At 36.8% G+C, this 19,865-nt stretch overlaps 1 protein-coding gene across 1 annotated transcript; it reads left to right on the plus strand.

Annotated features, from left to right (window-relative positions):
• Positions 1–6,385: 6,385 nt before the first annotated feature.
• Positions 6,386–18,993, plus strand: LOC131940734 (rhomboid-related protein 2). Its single transcript, XM_059299503.1, has 9 exons — positions 6,386–6,427; positions 7,102–7,263; positions 9,362–9,562; positions 10,909–11,057; positions 11,438–11,550; positions 16,136–16,236; positions 17,174–17,267; positions 17,721–17,819; positions 18,592–18,993. Exons 3-9 carry the CDS (start codon positions 9,488–9,490, stop codon positions 18,747–18,749), a joined length of 789 nt encoding a protein of 262 aa, XP_059155486.1. The 5' UTR covers positions 6,386–6,427; positions 7,102–7,263; positions 9,362–9,487; the 3' UTR covers positions 18,750–18,993.
• Positions 18,994–19,865: the final 872 nt, after the last annotated feature.

Consider the following 19,865-nt stretch of genomic DNA (forward strand, 5'->3'; position numbering starts at 1 on the left):
ACCATCAGTACCATATATACGTTTATCTACCGTGAGCTACTTAATTTTCTAGGTTTCATACAACAGCAACAATAACAAAAATAACAACACAACAACAACAACCACAACAACAACCACAACAACCACCACAACAACCACAACATCAACCACAACAACTACAACAACAACCACAACACACATTACAATTAATGTTGGCTTACGGTTTTAAAGTTGAAAATGGTTTTTACTTTATACGGATATGATTGATTTGAAGTAGAATGTCATTCGAACTGAACTGCTGTTGTGTTGTGTTGTGTGTGAGAATGAGAATTTTAGTGTGTGATATTGGTTTTGTTGAAGTCCGAAAAAATGGTTTCCTAAAGTGTGGAAGAATGGTGTATTTGACGCGCGCGTGTGTGTGTGTACATTTGACATGTGTGACAATGGTATTTTTACTTTCTCGTATATACGAAGTATAGAGAAAGTCTTGTAATCGTGCAAAAAAAAAAAATCGAGATTTTTGCAAATCTCGACGTTTTGCATCTCACTGATACGGAAAAACATAATTTTGCAATCTTGTCCGTATGTCTGTGTGTCTGTGTGTGTGTGTGTGTGTGTGTGTCCGTGTGTAAACACGATAACTTGAGTACCGTTACAGCTAGGTTGATGAAATTTCATATATAAGTATTTAATCAAAATCGTAGATCCGTATCAACTTTTGAGCGATTTCCGATAACCGGAAGTGGTACTTTTTCTACTTTGAATTTTTCAAAAGCCTATAACTTGAGTACTATTTCAGATAGATAAATGAAATTTCATACGTAAGTAAAAGATCTAATTCTCTACCTTCTATTAAATTTTGAGTCATTTCCGTTGACTGGAAGTAGTACTTTACGCTACTTCCGATTTCTCAAAAAACTAATGTAAATTTTAAAAGTAATAATAATATTGCGCACTATTATGCGCTTTTTTATTTCGCGTTCACTTGGTGTGCAATTAATTTGTCTACGAGATTTTATTCTATTTTTAAAACTTTAAGTATTTAAAATGGATTAAAAATCATGTCTATAGCCCGAGTTCCCATCCCCTGTTATTTTATATAAGAATATTCGAGAAAGTTTAGGGGAGATCACTCCCGGTTTATTGACAAGTGGGAGAATGGTATTTTCGACGTGTGTGATAATGCTGTATTGACATATACGAGTATATTTTCTTTTGTCACGTCTGTAACAACGGTATTTTTGTCATGTGAGAATACTTTTGTTTTACGTGTGTTAATGTATTTTTGTCATGTGAGAATACTTTTGTTTTACGTGTGTTAATGTATTTTTGTTATGTGAGAATACTTTTGTTTTACGTGTGTTAATGTATTTTTGTTATGTGAGAATACTTTTGTTTTACGTGTGTTAATGTATTTTTGTTATGTGAGAATACTTTTGTTTTACGTGTGTTAATGTATTTTTGTTATGTGAGAATACTTTTGTTTTACGTGTGTTAATGTATTTTTGTTATGTGAGAATACTTTTGTTTTACGTGTGTTAATGTATTTTTGTTATGTGAGAATACTTTTGTTTTACGTGTGTTAATGTATTTTTGTTATGTGAGAATACTTTTGTTTTACGTGTGTTAATGTATTTTTGTTATGTGAGAATACTTTTGTTTTACGTGTGTTAATGTATTTTTGTTATGTGAGAATACTTTTGTTTTACGTGTGTTAATGTATTTTTGTTATGTGAGAATACTTTTGTTTTACGTGTGTTAATGTATTTTTGTTATGTGAGAATACTTTTGTTTTACGTGTGTTAATGTATTTTTGTCATGTGAGAATACTTTTGTTTTACGTGTGTTAATCTATTTTTGTTTTAAGTGTGTTAATGTATTTTTGTTATGTGAGAATACTTTTTTTTTAAGTGTTAATGTATTTTTGTCATTTGAGAATACTTGTGTTTTACGTATGTTAATGTATTTTTGTCACATGAGAATACTTTTGTTTTACGTGTGTTAATGTATTTTTGTCACGTGAGAATACTTGTGTTTTACGTGTGTTAATGTATTTTTGTCATGTGAGAATACTTGTGTTTTACGTGTGTTAATGTATTTTTGTCACGTGAGAATACTTTTGTTTTAAGTGTGTTAATGTATTTTTGTCATGTGTGAATACTTTTGTTTTACGTGTGTTAATGTATTTTTGTCATGTAAGAATACTTTTGTTTTACGTGTGTTAATGTATTTTTGTTATGTGAGAATACTTTTGTTTTAAGTGTATTAATGTATTTTTGTCATGTGAGAATACTTTTGTTTTACGTGTGTTAATGTATTTTTGTCATGTGAGAATACTTTTGTTTTACGTGTGTTAATGTATTTTTGTTATGTGAGAATACTTTTGTTTTACGTGTGTTAATGTATTTTTGTTATGTGAGAATACTTTTGTTTTACGTGTGTTAATGTATTTTTGTTATGTGAGAATACTTTTGTTTTACGTGTGTTAATGTATTTTTGTTATGTGAGAATACTTTTGTTTTACGTGTGTTAATGTATTTTTGTTATGTGAGAATACTTTTGTTTTACGTGTGTTAATGTATTTTTGTTATGTGAGAATACTTTTGTTTTACGTGTGTTAATGTATTTTTGTTATGTGAGAATACTTTTTTTTAAGTGTTAATGTATTTTTGTCATTTGAGAATACTTGTGTTTTACGTGTGTTAATGTATTTTTGTCACGTGAGAATACTTTTGTTTTACGTGTGTTAATGTATTTTTGTCATGTGAGAATACTTGTGTTTTACGTGTGTTAATGTATTTTTGTCATGTGAGAATACTTGTGTTTTACGTGTGTTAATGTATTTTTGTTATGTGAGAATACTTTTGTTTTACGTGTGTTAATGTATTTTTGTTATGTGAGAATACTTTTGTTTTACGTGTGTTAATGTATTTTTGTTATGTGAGAATACTTTTGTTTTACGTGTGTTAATGTATTTTTGTTATGTGAGAATACTTTTGTTTTACGTGTGTTAATGTATTTTTGTTATGTGAGAATACTTTTGTTTTACGTGTGTTAATGTATTTTTGTTATGTGAGAATACTTTTGTTTTACGTGTGTTAATGTATTTTTGTTATGTGAGAATACTTTTGTTTTACGTGTGTTAATGTATTTTTGTTATGTGAGAATACTTTTGTTTTACGTGTGTTAATGTATTTTTGTTATGTGAGAATACTTTTGTTTTACGTGTGTTAATGTATTTTTGTTATGTGAGAATACTTTTGTTTTACGTGTGTTAATGTATTTTTGTCATGTAAGAATACTTTTGTTTTACGTGTGTTAATCTATTTTTGTTTTAAGTGTGTTAATGTATTTTTGTTATGTGAGAATACTTTTTTTTTAAGTGTTAATGTATTTTTGTCATTTGAGAATACTTGTGTTTTACGTATGTTAATGTATTTTTGTCACATGAGAATACTTTTGTTTTACGTGTGTTAATGTATTTTTGTCATGTGAGAATACTTGTGTTTTACGTGTGTTAATGTATTTTTGTCATGTGAGAATACTTGTGTTTTACGTGTGTTAATGTATTTTTGTCACGTGAGAATACTTTTGTTTTAAGTGTGTTAATGTATTTTTGTCATGTGTGAATACTTTTGTTTTACGTGTGTTAATGTATTTTTGTCATGTAAGAATACTTTTGTTTTACGTGTGTTAATGTATTTTTGTTATGTGAGAATACTTTTGTTTTAAGTGTATTAATGTATTTTTGTCATGTGAGAATACTTTTGTTTTACGTGTGTTAATGTATTTTTGTCATGTGAGAATACTTTTGTTTTACGTGTGTTAATGTATTTTTGTTATGTGAGAATACTTTTGTTTTACGTGTGTTAATGTATTTTTGTTATGTGAGAATACTTTTGTTTTACGTGTGTTAATGTATTTTTGTTATGTGAGAATACTTTTGTTTTACGTGTGTTAATGTATTTTTGTTATGTGAGAATACTTTTGTTTTACGTGTGTTAATGTATTTTTGTTATGTGAGAATACTTTTGTTTTACGTGTGTTAATGTATTTTTGTTATGTGAGAATACTTTTGTTTTACGTGTGTTAATGTATTTTTGTTATGTGAGAATACTTTTTTTTAAGTGTTAATGTATTTTTGTCATTTGAGAATACTTGTGTTTTACGTGTGTTAATGTATTTTTGTCACGTGAGAATACTTTTGTTTTACGTGTGTTAATGTATTTTTGTCATGTGAGAATACTTGTGTTTTACGTGTGTTAATGTATTTTTGTCATGTGAGAATACTTGTGTTTTACGTGTGTTAATGTATTTTTGTCATGTGAGAATACTTTTGTTTTAAGTGTGTTAATGTATTTTTGTTTTGTGAGAATACTTTTGTTTGCGCAATTTCCATACTGACAATTGCGATTATTAATTCGTTCTGGATGGATGTGTGTCCGATGTGTGTCCGCAGCTTTAAGTCGTATCTCCTCCTCAACGAAGCAATATCGAGGACTAGTTCCAAAGCAATTATGTTAAGCAAGTTCCGAGGATGATTGTGGGCCAAAAAAATTCCCGGAATTCCTTCCTGGATTTCCCGGAAAAGCCAAAAAAAAACCCGAAAAAATGCAGTTTTTGGCCCATATCTCGGCAACCAGACCACTTAGCGACTTGAAACATTTTTTTAAGTGTGTTAATGTATTTTTGTTTTAAGTGTGTTAATGTATTTTTGTCATGTGAGAATACTTTTGTTTTACGTGTGTTAATGTATTTTTGTCATGTGAGAATACTTTTGTTTTACGTGTGTTAATGTATTTTTGTCATGTATTTGTCAAGCTCTGATTGTACATTTGACCATCGACAGAGATGGGCTCACGATGGCGGGACATGTTGATGGACTACGGTCATGTGCTGGGCGACAAGTCCAGCAAGTCCAGTAGCGCCTTCTTCTCGGTGGACGACGATCTGAAGGACAAGAGGAACGAGGACCTGGTCCTGAGGAGGACACTGGAAGTGGTCAGTTGCATCAAGGCTAGGTTAGGGGGTATTAAGGTGGACACTGGTCAGTTGCATCAAGGCTAGGTTAGGGGGTATTATGGTGGACACAGTTTTATCAAGGCTAGGTTAGGGGGTATTAAGGATGACACTAAGTGGTCAGTTTCATCAAGGGTAGGTTAGGGGGTATTAAGTTGGACACTAAGTGGTCAGTTTCATCAAGGCTAGGTTAGGGGTATTATGGTGGACACTGGTCAGTTGTATCATGGCTAGGTTAGGGGTATTAAGGTGGACACTAAGTGGTCAGTTTCATCAAGTCTAGGTTAGGGGGTATTATGGTGGACACTAAATGGTCAGTTGCATCAAGGCTAGGTTAAGGGGTATTAAGATGGAGGGGTGGATGGGATTTGCGGACAGGGTTGAGGGGGACTCAAGGGGGGGGGGGGGGGCATAAAAGTGGAAGGGCAGGGATGATCTATGACTCATGGTCTGCTGGGCATAGCGAACAAGAACGCTCAATATTAGTGTTTATTTTAGGAGAGTTGAGTAACCGTGAAGTTGTTGGTATCGAGTTGATTGTGTAGCGTAGACGAGAAAAGTTTTGAGTAGTTGAGTTTTGCGAGATGTCGAGTAGTCGAATGGATTTGATATTATTGCGACAAAGCCTCAGATTTCTCCTAGGTGAGTGTCGTCAAACTAAATAATAGAAAAATAAAGATTAGCCACTCGTACATTAGGAAGCCACCCAATCCAGATTCTGGGGGACTGAACTCGAGGGCTCAAGCCCCACAGCTATCGATGGCGAGATTTGCAATTGATGGCTTGATTAGTTGAGTTTGTTTGACCATCTCTCGATTCCGGCAGCCAGTCCTAAAAGGGGCTGACCAACCAAATGGCCAAGATCAGTGCAAAAATCTGGAAATGATGCTATCTTTTGATAGCCTATGGGCCAAGAAGCTTTAACTTCAAGTTAAAGTTAAGAAAAAATTGGTACTTATTGTACTACCGCTGGACCAGGCCTTTGATAATAATATTTCAATTTTTTTTCTCTTTCAATAACAAATTTTTTTTTAAAGAATTACATTAAATTAAAACTTCAAAACTTTTACTAGGGATTGATTCCCGCGTGCGCATTACATAGATTACCCACACTCAAAATACACCTAAGTTGGTAACGAAATCCTTTGAAGCAGCCCACTTTTGCATATCAGAAGGTACTTTTTTCATGGCAGTAATTCTCAGAGACACTGGTGTGTAGTAAGTTAAAAGCTAAAATACCTACTACTCTCAGAACTCTGTCTTCATCTTAACACACACTAAACAATATTATTATATTCTTACCTATTAATCCCCCTGACTAAAATAATTGTCTCCCTTGTTTATTGTTTACCCAATTGCTTCCCTTGTTCAATATTATATTTTTTTCTTTCTATTTGATTTTCAGCATTTTAGGCCATTGTTTCAGAGGGTAAGTCCTTAGACCTATCACATAAATTACTTAGTGACAAGAAAAATTGTTAAACATAAGTTCTTAAGGCCACCTATCTGGATCCAAACCAAGTTTGTATGACTAAGATAAATCAAAAAGAATTTTATGATACATCTCATTACGTATGTAGTTGGTTTTTTAGTGTAAAATATCTGCTGAAGTTTGTACAAGGTTAATAGCCAATAAGTCGGTGTACATGTTAAAGATTACATACGTCCAAGAGAAGATGGGATTAAAATTAAGTAAAGTTCGATGTCAGGGTTAGAGTTAAATATGTGACGTCATTTTACGAGGGGGTGGGATGGGGGAACTATTTTAATAGTGTGACAATAAAAAGTAAAGTTTCCTCTTTCCTTTTCGAATCTGACGGTCCACGTGACAAGTGCAGTAGAGTTCACCTGTTTCTGTGACATCTGCATATGGAAAGATGCCCAGCCTTTACTTTCCACGCCAGTCAGGTACCCATATTAGCTGGGTGGACTCAGGGACTTGAACCCGGATTCGAACTCGATTCGACCACGCCGTCCTCTTGTGACGATTGGGATGATTTTTATAAATGGTCAACCAAGTGTGACGTTATTTATGTTACTTAGTTTTATTATCCTTTCGTGGGTATGGCTAATCGAAATATACCCGAATTCCTTTACCCCCAGTTTGTGTACGGGGGTGAGAAAATCGCCTGTCATGACCTGAAGAGGATCCTCCGTGACCCCGAGTACAGGGATCGTCTGCCAATTGAGAAGGTGCACGAGCTGGCTGACCTAGCAGACTTCAACCTCGGGCGTGCTGTCAAGTACGAGGAGTTCGCCAATATTGTAAGTTTTTTAAAGGGAGATAACTACATTTTTGTTCTTCAAGGGAGGTCATTAGTTTGGGTTATCCAGGGGAGATCACTAGATTTGGTCTATCCAAGGCAGATCACTAGATTTGGGTTATCCAGGGGAGATCACTAGATTAGCCATTCCCAAGGGAGATCAGTAGGTTTGGGTTTCCCAAGGGGATAACTAGAGTTAGATTTTTTCAAGGGAGATCACTAGATTTGGTTATTGTTTGGATGTTTGATAGGCTGTCGGGTAGAGTCGCTGTTCCTGCAATTTACACAACATGATTTATAAAAAAAAATCTGAAGTAGTTTTAGCAAAAGGAAGTAAACAAAGGAATGTGTAATGGAAAACGTTTATGAGTTTGGAGAGACAGGTGTCTGAGGGGGGGGGGGGGGTTGCCAGAATGGAGCCAACAAATATATGCCACGCAAACAACAATGGTGACAGATGAAGTTATTGTGGGCTTACTAACGTTCACTCCCCCCCCCCCTCGTAACATACCCAGGGTCTACCAAGCCCGACAATATATATATATATATATATATTTATATATATATATATATATATATATATATATATATATATATATATATATATATATATATATATATAAATATATATATATAAATATATATATATACATATATATATATATATATATATATATATATATATATATATATATATATATATATATATATATATACAGAAAATATATGAAAGTTTCAAGTGCTCCTCCCATGAAGAAAATGTTAGAAAGAAACCGTAGATATGACATAACCTGACCTAATTTTACTAGCTCTAACCCAATCCATCAACTAATCCCCGCAACTCTGACAGCGAGTTGTTCTACGTCACGTTCCCTCATGTCTCTAGCTTTGTTACCTCCCCTTGTCTCCAGCAAGATGAACGAGAACTAAAATTAAACCGCGAGCGAGGCTCAGCTTTACATAACTAACAAACAAACAAAAAGTCATTTGTGTTAAGGTCCCAGGGCTGAAACAATGCAACCAAGTCCCCGTAAAGATGGGGACATTTTTTATTTTCACCCCAGCCATCTCCATCCGAGACCTGTCTTTATAGGAGGGTTGGATGGATCTTATATTCGCGTGGTAAATTTTTTTTTTCTTTTGGTGAAATATAAAATATCTAATGCTTAAAATACATTAATTGTTAGTTTGTCGTATAAGGTTTTGTAGTGACAAATAATTAGTATTGTAAATTAGTTGCCAAGGATTATCAAGAGATTATAAAACACAAAGGTGGCCAGGGGGCTTGGATCTATCATTGTTTTAATGTAATGTATTTGGCATAGATCTATGTTGTTGGGTTGTTGTTTTTTTTTAATTTCATTTCTTAAAGTAGCAAACATTGGAGCTTGTAAAACAATTGGATACAAGTGGTTTACACCGTTTTAACACAATTAAACGCTTTGCATTTTTTTAAAAAATGAAAATTACTTTAGTAAACTATAAATTTAAAAACAAATCCGTTTTTGTAGTAGACGGCTGAAAAGTTAAGTCTACTGTTACACCTGAGCGAGGTTGGTAAACAAGTCACTTTTTGTTCTGTATTATGTTGCACGATCAAATCAAAAGGATTGTTTTGTTTTTAAGCTACTCATACTTTTTTTTCTGATTGAAACAAATAGAGCTAGTCTCGTATAATGTATGTAATATTATAGTTGGTATTCTATGAACGTGGAATACAATGTTATATTTTGTTGACGTGTTATGTGTTCGATACCTAAGATTTAAAAAAAAAATTATGAAAAATTATGAACTCGCAATACATGAAATTTTAACACGAGGCTTTCGTTAACTTTTATGACGTTGATTTGTTATGTTCCACTTACTTTAACTTTTGTGTCGTTACTGTTGCAGGCTCTACTACTTATGTTAACTTGTGACGTTGCTGTTGCAGGCTCTACTACTTATGTTAACTTTTGTGTCGTTGCTGTTGCAGGCTCTACTACTTATGTTAACTTGTGACGTTGCTGTTGCAGGCTCTACTACTTATGTTAACTTTTGTGTCGTTGCTGTTGTAGGTTCTACTACTTATGTTAACTTATCTGACGTTGCTGTTGCAGGTTCTAGGAAAAAATGATGACGCCACCAGCTTTGGCTCCCAGAACCAGCTCCACGAGAACAACCCCGTCCTGGGGCGGGCCGCCACCGCCCTCAGTGTCGTGTGCCGCAACACCACTCAGCAGACGATGGTGGAGGAGCATCTGTCCAAGTACAAGTGTCTCCCCCCTCCCTTCTTTATGATCGCTGTCACCATTGCTCAGGTAGGTGATCTTAGCTCAGGTAGGTGATCTTAGTTCAGGTAGGTGATCTTAGCTCTGGTAGATCTTAGCTCAGGTAGGTAATTTTTAGTTCAGGTAGATCTAAGCTCAGGTAAGTGATCTTACCTCAGGTAGGTGATCTTAGCTCTGGATGATCATAGCTTAGCTAGATCAGCTCAGGTAGGTGGTCGTAGCTCTGGTAGATCTAAGCTCTAATATGTTATCATAGCTCAGGTAAGTCGTCTTAGCTCTGGTAAATGATCTAAGCTCAGGTAGATCTTAGCTCTGGTAGGTGATCTAAGCTCAGGTAGATCTAAACTCGGGTAGGTGATCTAAGCTCAGCTAGATCTTAGCTCAGGTAGTTGATTTTTTGCTCAGGTAGATCTAAGCTCAGGTAGGTGATCTTAGCTCAGGTAGATCTTAGCTCAGGTAGGTGATCTTAGCTCTGGTAGATCTTAGCTCAGGTAGGTGATTTTTAGTTCAGGTAGATCTAAGTTCGGGTAGGTGATCTAGGCTCATGTATCTGAAGTAAACTCATGTAGGTGAACATAGCAGTGGCGTAGCGAGGTCGGGTGTCACCCGGTGCGGCAATTAATGGTGTCACCCCCCAGAGGCGTAGCGACCCTTCCCGGGGACAAACTTTCAAGTTTTCGATTTGCACCCCCCTCAAGTTTTCGATTTGCAACCCCCCCCCCCCCCCCCCCTCAAACTTTCGATTTGCAACCCCCCTCAAGTTTTTCTCAATATATTTTGCTATTTTTTGCCTTGGTGTCACCCCCCTAAATGGTGTCATCCGGTGCGATCCGCACCCCCCGCCCCCCCCCCCTCGCTACGCCCCTGGAACTTAGCTAGCTCAGGTATGTGATTTAAGCTCTGGTAGATATTAGCTCAAGAAGGTGATCGTAGTTCTGGTAGATCTAGGGAGTCTAAGCTCTTGAAGGTGATCTAAACTCAGGTGAACATAGCTAGCACAGGTATGCAATCTTAGAAAGTAGATGATCTTAGCTCAGGTAGGTGATCTTAGCTTTGATAGGTGATCTTAGCTTAAGAATGCGATTATAGCTCAGGCAAATGATTTTAGCTCGGGCTAGAGAATTTAGCAAAAGTAGGTGATCTTAGCTCTGGTGGGTGATCTTAGCTCAGGTATATGGTCTATCAGGTAAATTTAGTTTAGGTCATCTTAGGTCGTATAAGCAATCTTAACTCAAATATGTGACCTTCCCTAGCGCTTGTAGCTATCTTACCTTTTAGTTCAGATAGTAGACCAGAGTTAATGCCCCTGCTCTAACCTCTACAAACATGTCACTAACCCACTACAGATACAACTGACAGCCTATGCTACCTTTCAGATTGTGGTCTACATCATCTACTCCACCAAGACGGGGTGGTACACAGACGCCCTCGACAGCATCTCCAGCAGCACCAACTCCCTCATCTACTACCCAGACAGACGTCACGAGGCCTGGAGGTTTATTTCCTATTGGCTGCTACACCAGGGGTAGGCAGTTACACAATTTTTGGGCCAGTGTAAAGTTACCAGAAAGCGCTGTCACCAATAGCTGTACTTCAGGGGGGGGGGGTGACACCATTAAGAGCCGCATCGGGGGACTTAATTATCTTTTCAATACTTTTAATAACAAAATCAGTAAAAAAAAAATTAATTAAAAAAATTGGCTAATTGCTAATTTAAAAAAAAAAATATTTCAACCCTTCCATTTCTTTTGTTAAAAATTTCACACATCTCAGTACTCTCCCCTTGTGTATTTTTTATTGACAAAACTATAGATTTACAAAATACTAGCATTGTTTTCACAAATCAAACAACAAAGTTAGATAACCCTTACCACAACTTTTAATCCATGTCTTTTTTTGTGCTAGTTTTATCGACCTCATCTTCAACGTGCTGATACAGATTGTGCTGGGGGTTCCTCTAGAGATCATGTTCTCCTGGTGGAGGATGGCAGTTCTGTGGATTCTTGGGGTCATTGCAGGTACAAGTTCTGAGGGGGTCAGGTTAGGGGTGGTCTCAAATTGTAGCCATTGCAGGTACAAGTTATGGTTAGGTTAGGGGTGGTCTCAAATTGTAGTCATTGCAGGTACAAGCTCTGGTTAGGTTAGGGGTGGTCTCAAATTGTAGTCATTGCAGGTACAAGCTCTGGTTAGGTTAGGGGTGGTCTCAAATTGTAGTCATTGCAGGTACAAGCTCTGGTTAGGTTAGGGGTGGTCTCAAATTGTAGTCATTGCAGGTACAAGCTCTGGTTAGGTTAGGGGTGGTCTCAAATTGTAGTCATTGCAGGTACAAGCTCTGGTTAGGTTAGGGGTGGTCTCAAATTGTAGTCATTGCAGGTACAAGCTCTGGTTAGGTTAGGGGTGGTCTCAAATTGTAGTCATTGCTGGTACAAGTTCTGAGGGGGTCAGGTTAGGGGTGGTCTCAAATTGTAGTCATTGCAGGTACAAGCTCTGGTTAGGTTAGGGGTGGTCTCAAATTGTAGTCATTGCAGGTACAAGCTCTGGTTAGGTTAGGGGTGGTCTCAAATTGTAGTCATTGCAGGTACAAGTTCTGGTTAGGTTAGGGGTGGTCTCAAATTGTAGTCATTGCAGGTACAAGTTCTGGTTAGGTTAGGGGTGGTCTCAAATTGTAGTCATTGCAGGTACAAGCTCTGGTTAGGTTAGGGGTGGTCTCAAATTGTAGTCATTGCAGGTACAAGCTCTGGTTAGGTTAGGGGTGGTCTCAAATTGTAGTCATTGCAGGTACAAGCTCTGGTTAGGTTAGGGGTGGTCTCAAATTGTAGTCATTGCAGGTACAAGCTCTGGTTAGGTTAGGGGTGGTCTCAAATTGTAGTCATTGCAGGTACAAGCTCTGGTTAGGTTAGGGGTGGTCTCAAATTGTAGTCATTGCAGGTACAAGCTCTGGTTAGGTTAGGGGTGGTCTCAAATTGTAGTCATTGCAGGTACAAGCTCTGGTTAGGTTAGGGGTGGTCTCAAATTGTAGTCATTGCAGGTACAAGCTCTGGTTAGGTTAGGGGTGGTCTCAAATTGTAGTCATTGCAGGTACAAGCTCTGGTTAGGTTAGGGGTGGCCTCAAATTGTAGTCATTGCAGGTACAAGCTCTGGTTAGGTTAGGGGTGGTCTCAAATTGTAGTCATTGCAGGTACAAGCTCTGGTTAGGTTAGGGGTGGTCTCAAATTGTATTCATTGCAAGTACAAGTTCTGTGGGGGTTAGGTTAGGGGTGGTCTCAAATTGTAGTCATTGTAGGTACAAGTTCTGTATGAGGGGGTCAGGTTAGAGGTGGTCTCAAATTGTAGTCATTGCAGGTACAAGTTCTGGTTAGGTTAGGGGTGGTCTCAAATTGTAGTCATTGCAGGTACAAGTTCTGGTTAGGTTAGGGGTGGTCTCAAATTGTAGTCATTGCAGGTACAAGTTCTGTGGGGGTTAGGTTAGGGGTGGTCTCAAATTGTATTCATTGCAAGTACAAGTTCTGTGGGGGTTAGGTTAGGGGTGGTCTCAAATTGTATTCATTGCAAGTACAAGTTCTGTGGGGGTTAGGTTAGAGGTGGTCTCAAATTGTAGTCATTGCAGGTACAAGTTCTGAGGGGGTTAGGTTAGAGGTGGTCTCAAATTGTAGTCATTGCAGGTACAAGTTCTGTGGAGGTTAGGTTAGGGGTGGTCTCAAATTGTATTCATTGCAAGTACAAGTTCTGTGGGGGTTAGGTTAGGGGTGGTCTCAAATTGTATTCATTGCAAGTACAAGTTCTGTGGGGGTTAGGTTAGGGGTGGTCTCAAATTGTATTCATTGCAAGTACAAGTTCTGTGGGGGTTAGGTTAGGGGTGGTCTCAAATTGTAGTCATTGCAGGTACAAGTTCTGTGGGGGTTAGGTTAGAGGTGGTCTCAAATTGTAGTCATTGCAGGTACAAATTCTGGTTAGGTTAGAGGTGGTCTCAAATTGTAGTCATTGCAGGTACAAGTTCTGAAGGGGTTTGGTTAGAGGTGGTCTCAAATTGTAGTCATTGCTGGTACAAGTTCTGTGGGGGTTAGGTTAGAGGTGGTCTCAAATTGTAGTCATTGCAGGTACAAATTCTGGTTAGGTTAGAGGTGGTCTCAAATTGTAGTCATTGCAGGTACAAGTTCTGAAGGGGTTAGGTTAGAGGTGGTCTCAAATTGTAGTCATTGCAATTACAAGTTCTGGTTAGGTTAGAGGTGGTCTCAAATTGTAGTCATTGCAGGTACAAGTTCTGAAGGGGTTAGGTTAGAGGTGGTCTCAAATTGTAGTCATTGCTGGTACAAGTTCTGTGGGGGTTAGGTTAGAGGTGGTCTCAAATTGTAGTCATTGCAGGTACAAATTCTGGTTAGGTTAGAGGTGGTCTCAAATTGTAGTCATTGTAGGTACAAATTCTGTGGGGGTCAGGTTAGAGGTGGTCTCAAATTGTAGCCATTGCAGGTACAAATTCTGTGGGGGTCAGGTTAGAGGTGGTCTCAAATTGTCATCATTGCAGGTACAGTTTGTGTATGAGGGGGTTAGGTTAGGGGTGGTCTCAAATTGTAGTCATTGCTGGTATAAGTTCTGGTTAGGTTAGAGGTGGTCTCAAATTGTTGTCATTGTAGGTACAAGTTCTGATTGGGTCAGGTTAGTGGTGGTCTCAAATTGTAGCCATTGCAGGTACAAGTTGTGTATGGGGGGTTAGGTTAGGGGTGGTCTCAAATTGTAGCCATTGCAGGTACAAGTTCTGGTTAGGTTAGGGGTGGTCTCAAATTGTAGTTATTGTAGGTACAAGTTCTGTGGAGGTTAGGTTAGAGGTGGTCTCAAATTGTAGTCATTGCAGGTACAAGTTGTGTATGAGGGGGTTAGGTTAGGGGTGGTCTCAAATTGTAGCCATTGCAGGTACAAGTTCTGGTTAGGTTAGGGGTGGTCTCAAATTGTAGTTATTGTAGGTACAAGTTCTGTGGAGGTTAGGTTAGAGGTGGTCTCAAATTGTAGCCATTGCAGGTACAAGTTCTGGTTAGGTTAGGGGTGGTCTCAAATTGTAGTTATTGTAGGTACAAGTTCTGTGGAGGTTAGGTTAGAGGTGGTCTCAAATTGTAGTCATTGCAGGTACAAGTTCTGTGGAGGTTAGGTTAGAGGTGGTCTCAAATTGTAGCCATTGCAGGTACAAGTTGTGTATGAGGGGGTTAGGTTAGGGGTGGTCTCAAATTGTAGTCATTGCAGGTACAAGTTCTGGTTAGGTTAGGGGTGGTCTCAAATTGTAGCCATTGCAGGTACAAGTTCTAAAGTAGCTAGGTTAGGGGTGGTCTCAAATTGTAGCCATTGCAGGTACAAGTTCTGGTTAGGTTAGGGGTGGTCTCAAATTGTAGTTATTGTAGGTACAAGTTCTGTGGAGGTTAGGTTAGAGGTGGTCTCAAATTGTAGTTATTGCAGGTACAAGTTCTGTGGGGGTTAGGTTAGGGGTGGTCTCAAATTGTAGGGTTGGCTTTTCTTTTATTTGAAGTTCTTGCAGGTACTAGTTTAGTGTGAGAGCGGTTAATTAAATTAAAGTTAAATATGGTCCCTAAATGTGTTAAAGTTATAGTTAAATGTGGTCTCTAAGTGTGTTAATTAAATAAGTTGAATATGGTCCCAAAATGTGTCTCAATTTGTAGAGTTGGGTCCACATTTGTTTGCTATCCTTGGGGTACTAGTTTTGTGTCAAGTATCAGGTTAAAGGTGGTCTCAATATGTAGAGTTGGCTACATTGTAATTATAGTTTGTTAAATAAATGTCAGTTTTTGTCTAGTAAGGTTTAAGAGTGAATAAAACTAAACATGACAGAGCTAGATTGCTAACCTGAAAGTCTCGTGTTCGAATCCAATATCAAGAACGTCACTGAGTCAACTCAGCTCTGATGGGTACCTAATTTATGTTAGGGAAACAAAGGCGGATAGGCATAGTGCTAACCACATTATCCCCTTGTAGGTCGAGATTATTGAAAATTATGAACTCTACTTCATCTGCACTATGTGCCTTGGGCAAAAATGGGAAAGGAAGATGATGATGATAACTGAACTATTAAATCCAAGTTTAGCCATTAGAAAGGAGCTAGAAAGGAGCGCAGTGGAAATCCCTCTAGTTTCAATGTTGAGAGGCAGAGTTTCTCCCAGGCATCTCTTAAGGGGGGGGGGGGGTGGAAGAAACACTGTTGAGAGGGTTGCTGTACAATTTGTAATCCCATCCATAGCACTGCAATTTCTGATTAGGCTAACCCTAGCTCTAATCCTAAACCTAACTCTGTCAGTGGTGTAAGCGGGGGGGGGGGGGGGGTTAGGGGGGGGGGGTCATAACCCCCCCCCCCATAGACCCCTCAGTATATATATATATAAAGTATGAGGGGGGGGGGGGTGCAAATTAAAAGGTTGAGGGGGGGGGGGTGCAAAAAATCGAAAGTTTGAGGGGGGGTGCAAATCGAAAGTTTGAGGGGGGGGGTTCAAATCGAAAGTTTGTCCCCGGGTAAAAATTGGAACCCCCCTTAAGACGATCCTGGCTACGCCACTGAACTCTGTGTTGTGGTATGTCTAACCCAACTGTTCCCTTATTATATTCTAGGTTCTCTGGGCCATTCACTGACTGACCATTACGAAGGTTTAGCTGGGGCTGCAGGTGGCGCTTATGCCATCATGGCCGCCCACTGTTTTGTTCTTATTCAGGTCAGTAAACTTTCATAAGTATACCTTTGTATTTTACTGGATTGTAGAGCACTTGGATGCTAACTTGAAAGCCTTGCGTTCAAATTCTACTTTAGATGAATTAGTTGAGCCAATAATTTTGACAATCTTCTAGATCTAAAACAGTCATAATAAATATTTACTTGTGCCATGGAATTGCCAATAAGTGCAGACGTTCCCTTATCTACTATATTGAATATTGATCACATGACATGAAATGATGTTCGACCAAGTTAGGTAGAAGATGTCACATCTTTATCTCCTCACCTGACGGGTATCCGAAGTGTGTCAAGGTTTATGCTAGACTCTAGTCCAGGGGTCTCCAAACTTTTCAGTCCGAGGGCCGCATTAACTACGAAATTTCAGTTCGGGGGCCAGTTTTTTTGCAAGCATGTCTTTCATTTTTCTGGGAAAAGTTCCTCAGCAATCACCGACAAACGATTTTTCCTTGGACCGTAGTTTGGAGACCCCTGCTCTAGTCCATATGGCATTTTTCTTCAGATTTTCTGAGGTTTAAACATTTTTACTCCACACAGGTTGCCAGATTTTTAGGGCTAGGGTAACATGTAATGCTATTTATTTTTGCAGACTTTGTTTTAGGTTATGACATGCAACTATATAATGCATCAGAAGCTTTAATACAGGCAAAATAAAAACATTAAATATGCATTTCCTTATTCATATTTGTTTGTAAGCTACAGTATAATAACGCTGGTAAGTAGGTCACCAACCAGCTCTACAGCTAAAACCTGCATGAGCCATAGTACTGGTTGGTGACCTACTTACCAGCCCTATAGACTACCTGTTGGAACTGTTGTGAGATTCTTGAACTAGTCAATAGTTTAAATATTATAAATAAACCATGACTACATCATAGTTAGTATACAATTTGAAATATTATTTTTTGTTTTAATTACAGGAGAGGTCTCGACTGAATGTTGACTTAACAGATAGTAAAGCTAAAAGAATCCTCTGCAGCTTACCTCTTCGTGTTTGTTTTATGTTGTTGATACGTAAGTAAAGATTGTGAACAAAATTATTGTTTGACATTTGGGTCTCTAGACAATCTCTCTCTCTTTACAGCACCGTTGAATGTACAGAATTATATTCTGGACATTCAAAGGGCGGTGGGGGAGGGGGGAAAAGAAAAAATACAGTGCCTCCCGCTCTCCCCCCGGGGAGATGCCAGAAAGAAACTCTGATCCATGTTGTATCAGACAACTATATTATTAAGATGCATTTTTTTTTTGGAAGTACAAACAGTAACTTTTGAAACCTAATGTTCCAAAACATTGAGAGCATTTATTTTTTTGTTTTATTACTCTAGCCGCCAGTAATTCATAGTTACTTCATTTAATAATTAAAAAAAAAAAAAAATGACCTCGTTATTCTACATTACTTTTATAATCAATTTAAAAAATGTTTTAATTTGAATTATTCCTAAAATTGTGTAAACAATTTTTCAGTGATCCCACAAATAGCTCTAGCAGTCTACCGACGCTGGTTTCTGGAACCCATACACTTAAAGATTGGCATCGCTGCTCACATCAGTGGCATGCTTGCTGGTGAGTAACAATATTTTACTTCTCAAAATAAAGACAGGCAACTACTGATAGGAATGACAGAATTCGACTTGGAAATAATTAATTTCATTTAATTGAACCATTAATTACAAAAAAAATTTAATACAATTAATATTAATTAACTAACTACAATATGCTACAGAATGCTCAGTGGTGTCACTGGGTCTAGTGTAACCTGGTGCTCTAACCCTCTCCCCCTAAAATTTTGTCACTTTAACTGGATAAAACATTCTTTTGACAGTAAATTTTATCATTTTCATTAAGGTGTCACCCCCTAAATGGTGTCACCCGATGCTGACCAAACACTGACACTACTGACTAAAGTCTGACAATCTTATTGACCATAGCATAAGAATTTAGTAACTTGTTTTAGTTGAATCTTTTATTTGTCCCCCCTGATAATATTGTGTGAAGTATTAAAAAATCTTCATATATACCACTGCTTACATATTGTACATATTGACTTTCATTACATTTTTTGTTGTTGCTTTGTTTAGTTTGATCAAGTTTTCACTCTTTTAATTTGTGTTTATTCTTAAAAAAAAAATTTTTTTAGTTTTCTATGTTTATTGTGATAAAATTAACATTTAAAACAAATGTTTTCTTTAAGTGAACCTTTTTTTTAATTATTATTATTATATATTTTAAATGATTATATATTTTATATTATTATACAATAACATTCTTGTATTTACTGCGTTTAAAAATGTTAAAAGTACTTTTTATGTATATTTATAACATTTTATTTTACCAGGAATCACCTTGTCGGAGCCTTTCTTAAAAGACATCAAACGTTACCCATTCCAAAATGGAGTCGGCTTCTTTTCATTATTTACATTCCTAATGTTCATTGGTGGAACTGTCCTCTTCAACATCTTGTACAAGGGCTACCCAGATGAGATCTATGACTAAGCACTTGTGGTCAGTTAATTTGCTACATTAAACACATACACATTTTGGTATTTTTTGTAAGTGAACACAAGAGTAAAATATTATCTGAGTATTATCAAATCCACTGCAGTTATGAACCAAAGTGACGAGAGTGTTGACTCTTGAAAGTATTTGTTCAACTGAAATGTTATTTCAACACATACACATTTTGGTATTTTTTTGTAAGTAAAAACATAAGAGTAAAATATTATCTGAGTATTATCAAATCCACTACAGAAATGAACCAAAGTGACGAGAATGTTGACTCTTGAAAGTATTTGTTCAACTGAAATGTTATTTCAACACATACACATTTTGGTATTTTTTTGTAAGTAAAAACATAAGAGTAAAATATTATCTGAGTATTATCAAATCCACTACAGAAATGAACCAAAGTGACGAGAATGTTGACTCTTGAAAGTATTTGTTCAACTGAAATGTTATTTTAACACATACACATTTTGGTATTTTTTGTAAGTAAACATAAGAGTAAAATATTATCTGAGTATTATCAAATCTACTGCACTAATGAACTATGATGAGGAGAGTGTTGACTGACATTCGACTCTTGAAAGTCTTTGTCCAACTGAAATGTTATTTCAACACATTTACAAAGTAATTTCCACATGTTTGATATTCCCACTTTTTGGGACTATGGGTTGTGATTTTGTTATTTTTACAATTACCATTTTTTTTTTTTTTACTGATAGCTGTTGACTCTACTTTTTATTAAATTTAAATCGAATTATATTAACTTTAGTTATTGATTAATTTCAGAAAAAATTTGTCATTACAAATATTTTGATGTATAGTTTGATTGTAAGAAAATATAAATTAAAAAAAAACCAACAGCCTCTTGACTTAAGCTTTATAAAAGACAAAATTTGAACAATTAAATGTTGAAAATTATTGGTATCGACAGTTATTACAAGAACAATAGTGTGTTATCTTTAGTGTAATTTTAATCTTTTCAACAATATATTTCCTATGTTAAAATTGGTATTTTTATTGTAAAAATCTTCATTTGTAATTTCTATGATTATGATAACAGCTTTTTAAAACATTACCAGTGAAACATTATTAAATTAGTTCCTATTG

The sequence above is a fragment of the Physella acuta genome, unplaced genomic scaffold (assembly GCF_028476545.2).
Source record: "Physella acuta isolate Inbredline_101_S28 unplaced genomic scaffold, ASM2847654v3 ptg000328l, whole genome shotgun sequence".
In the NCBI taxonomy this organism is placed as follows: Eukaryota; Metazoa; Mollusca; class Gastropoda; family Physidae; genus Physella; species Physella acuta.

Excerpts from the sequence above, each read along its gene's own strand:
- LOC131940734 (XM_059299503.1), top strand. The coding sequence starts at position 9,488 with ATGGTGGAGGAGCATCTGTCCAAGTACAAGTGTCTCCCCCCTCCCTTC. Across the intron at positions 9,563-10,908 it reads TCGCTGTCACCATTGCTCAG|ATTGTGGTCTACATCATCTA; the intron begins GTAGGTGATCTT and ends GCTACCTTTCAG. Across the intron at positions 17,268-17,720 it reads TTGTTTTATGTTGTTGATAC|TGATCCCACAAATAGCTCTA; the intron begins GTAAGTAAAGAT and ends ACAATTTTTCAG.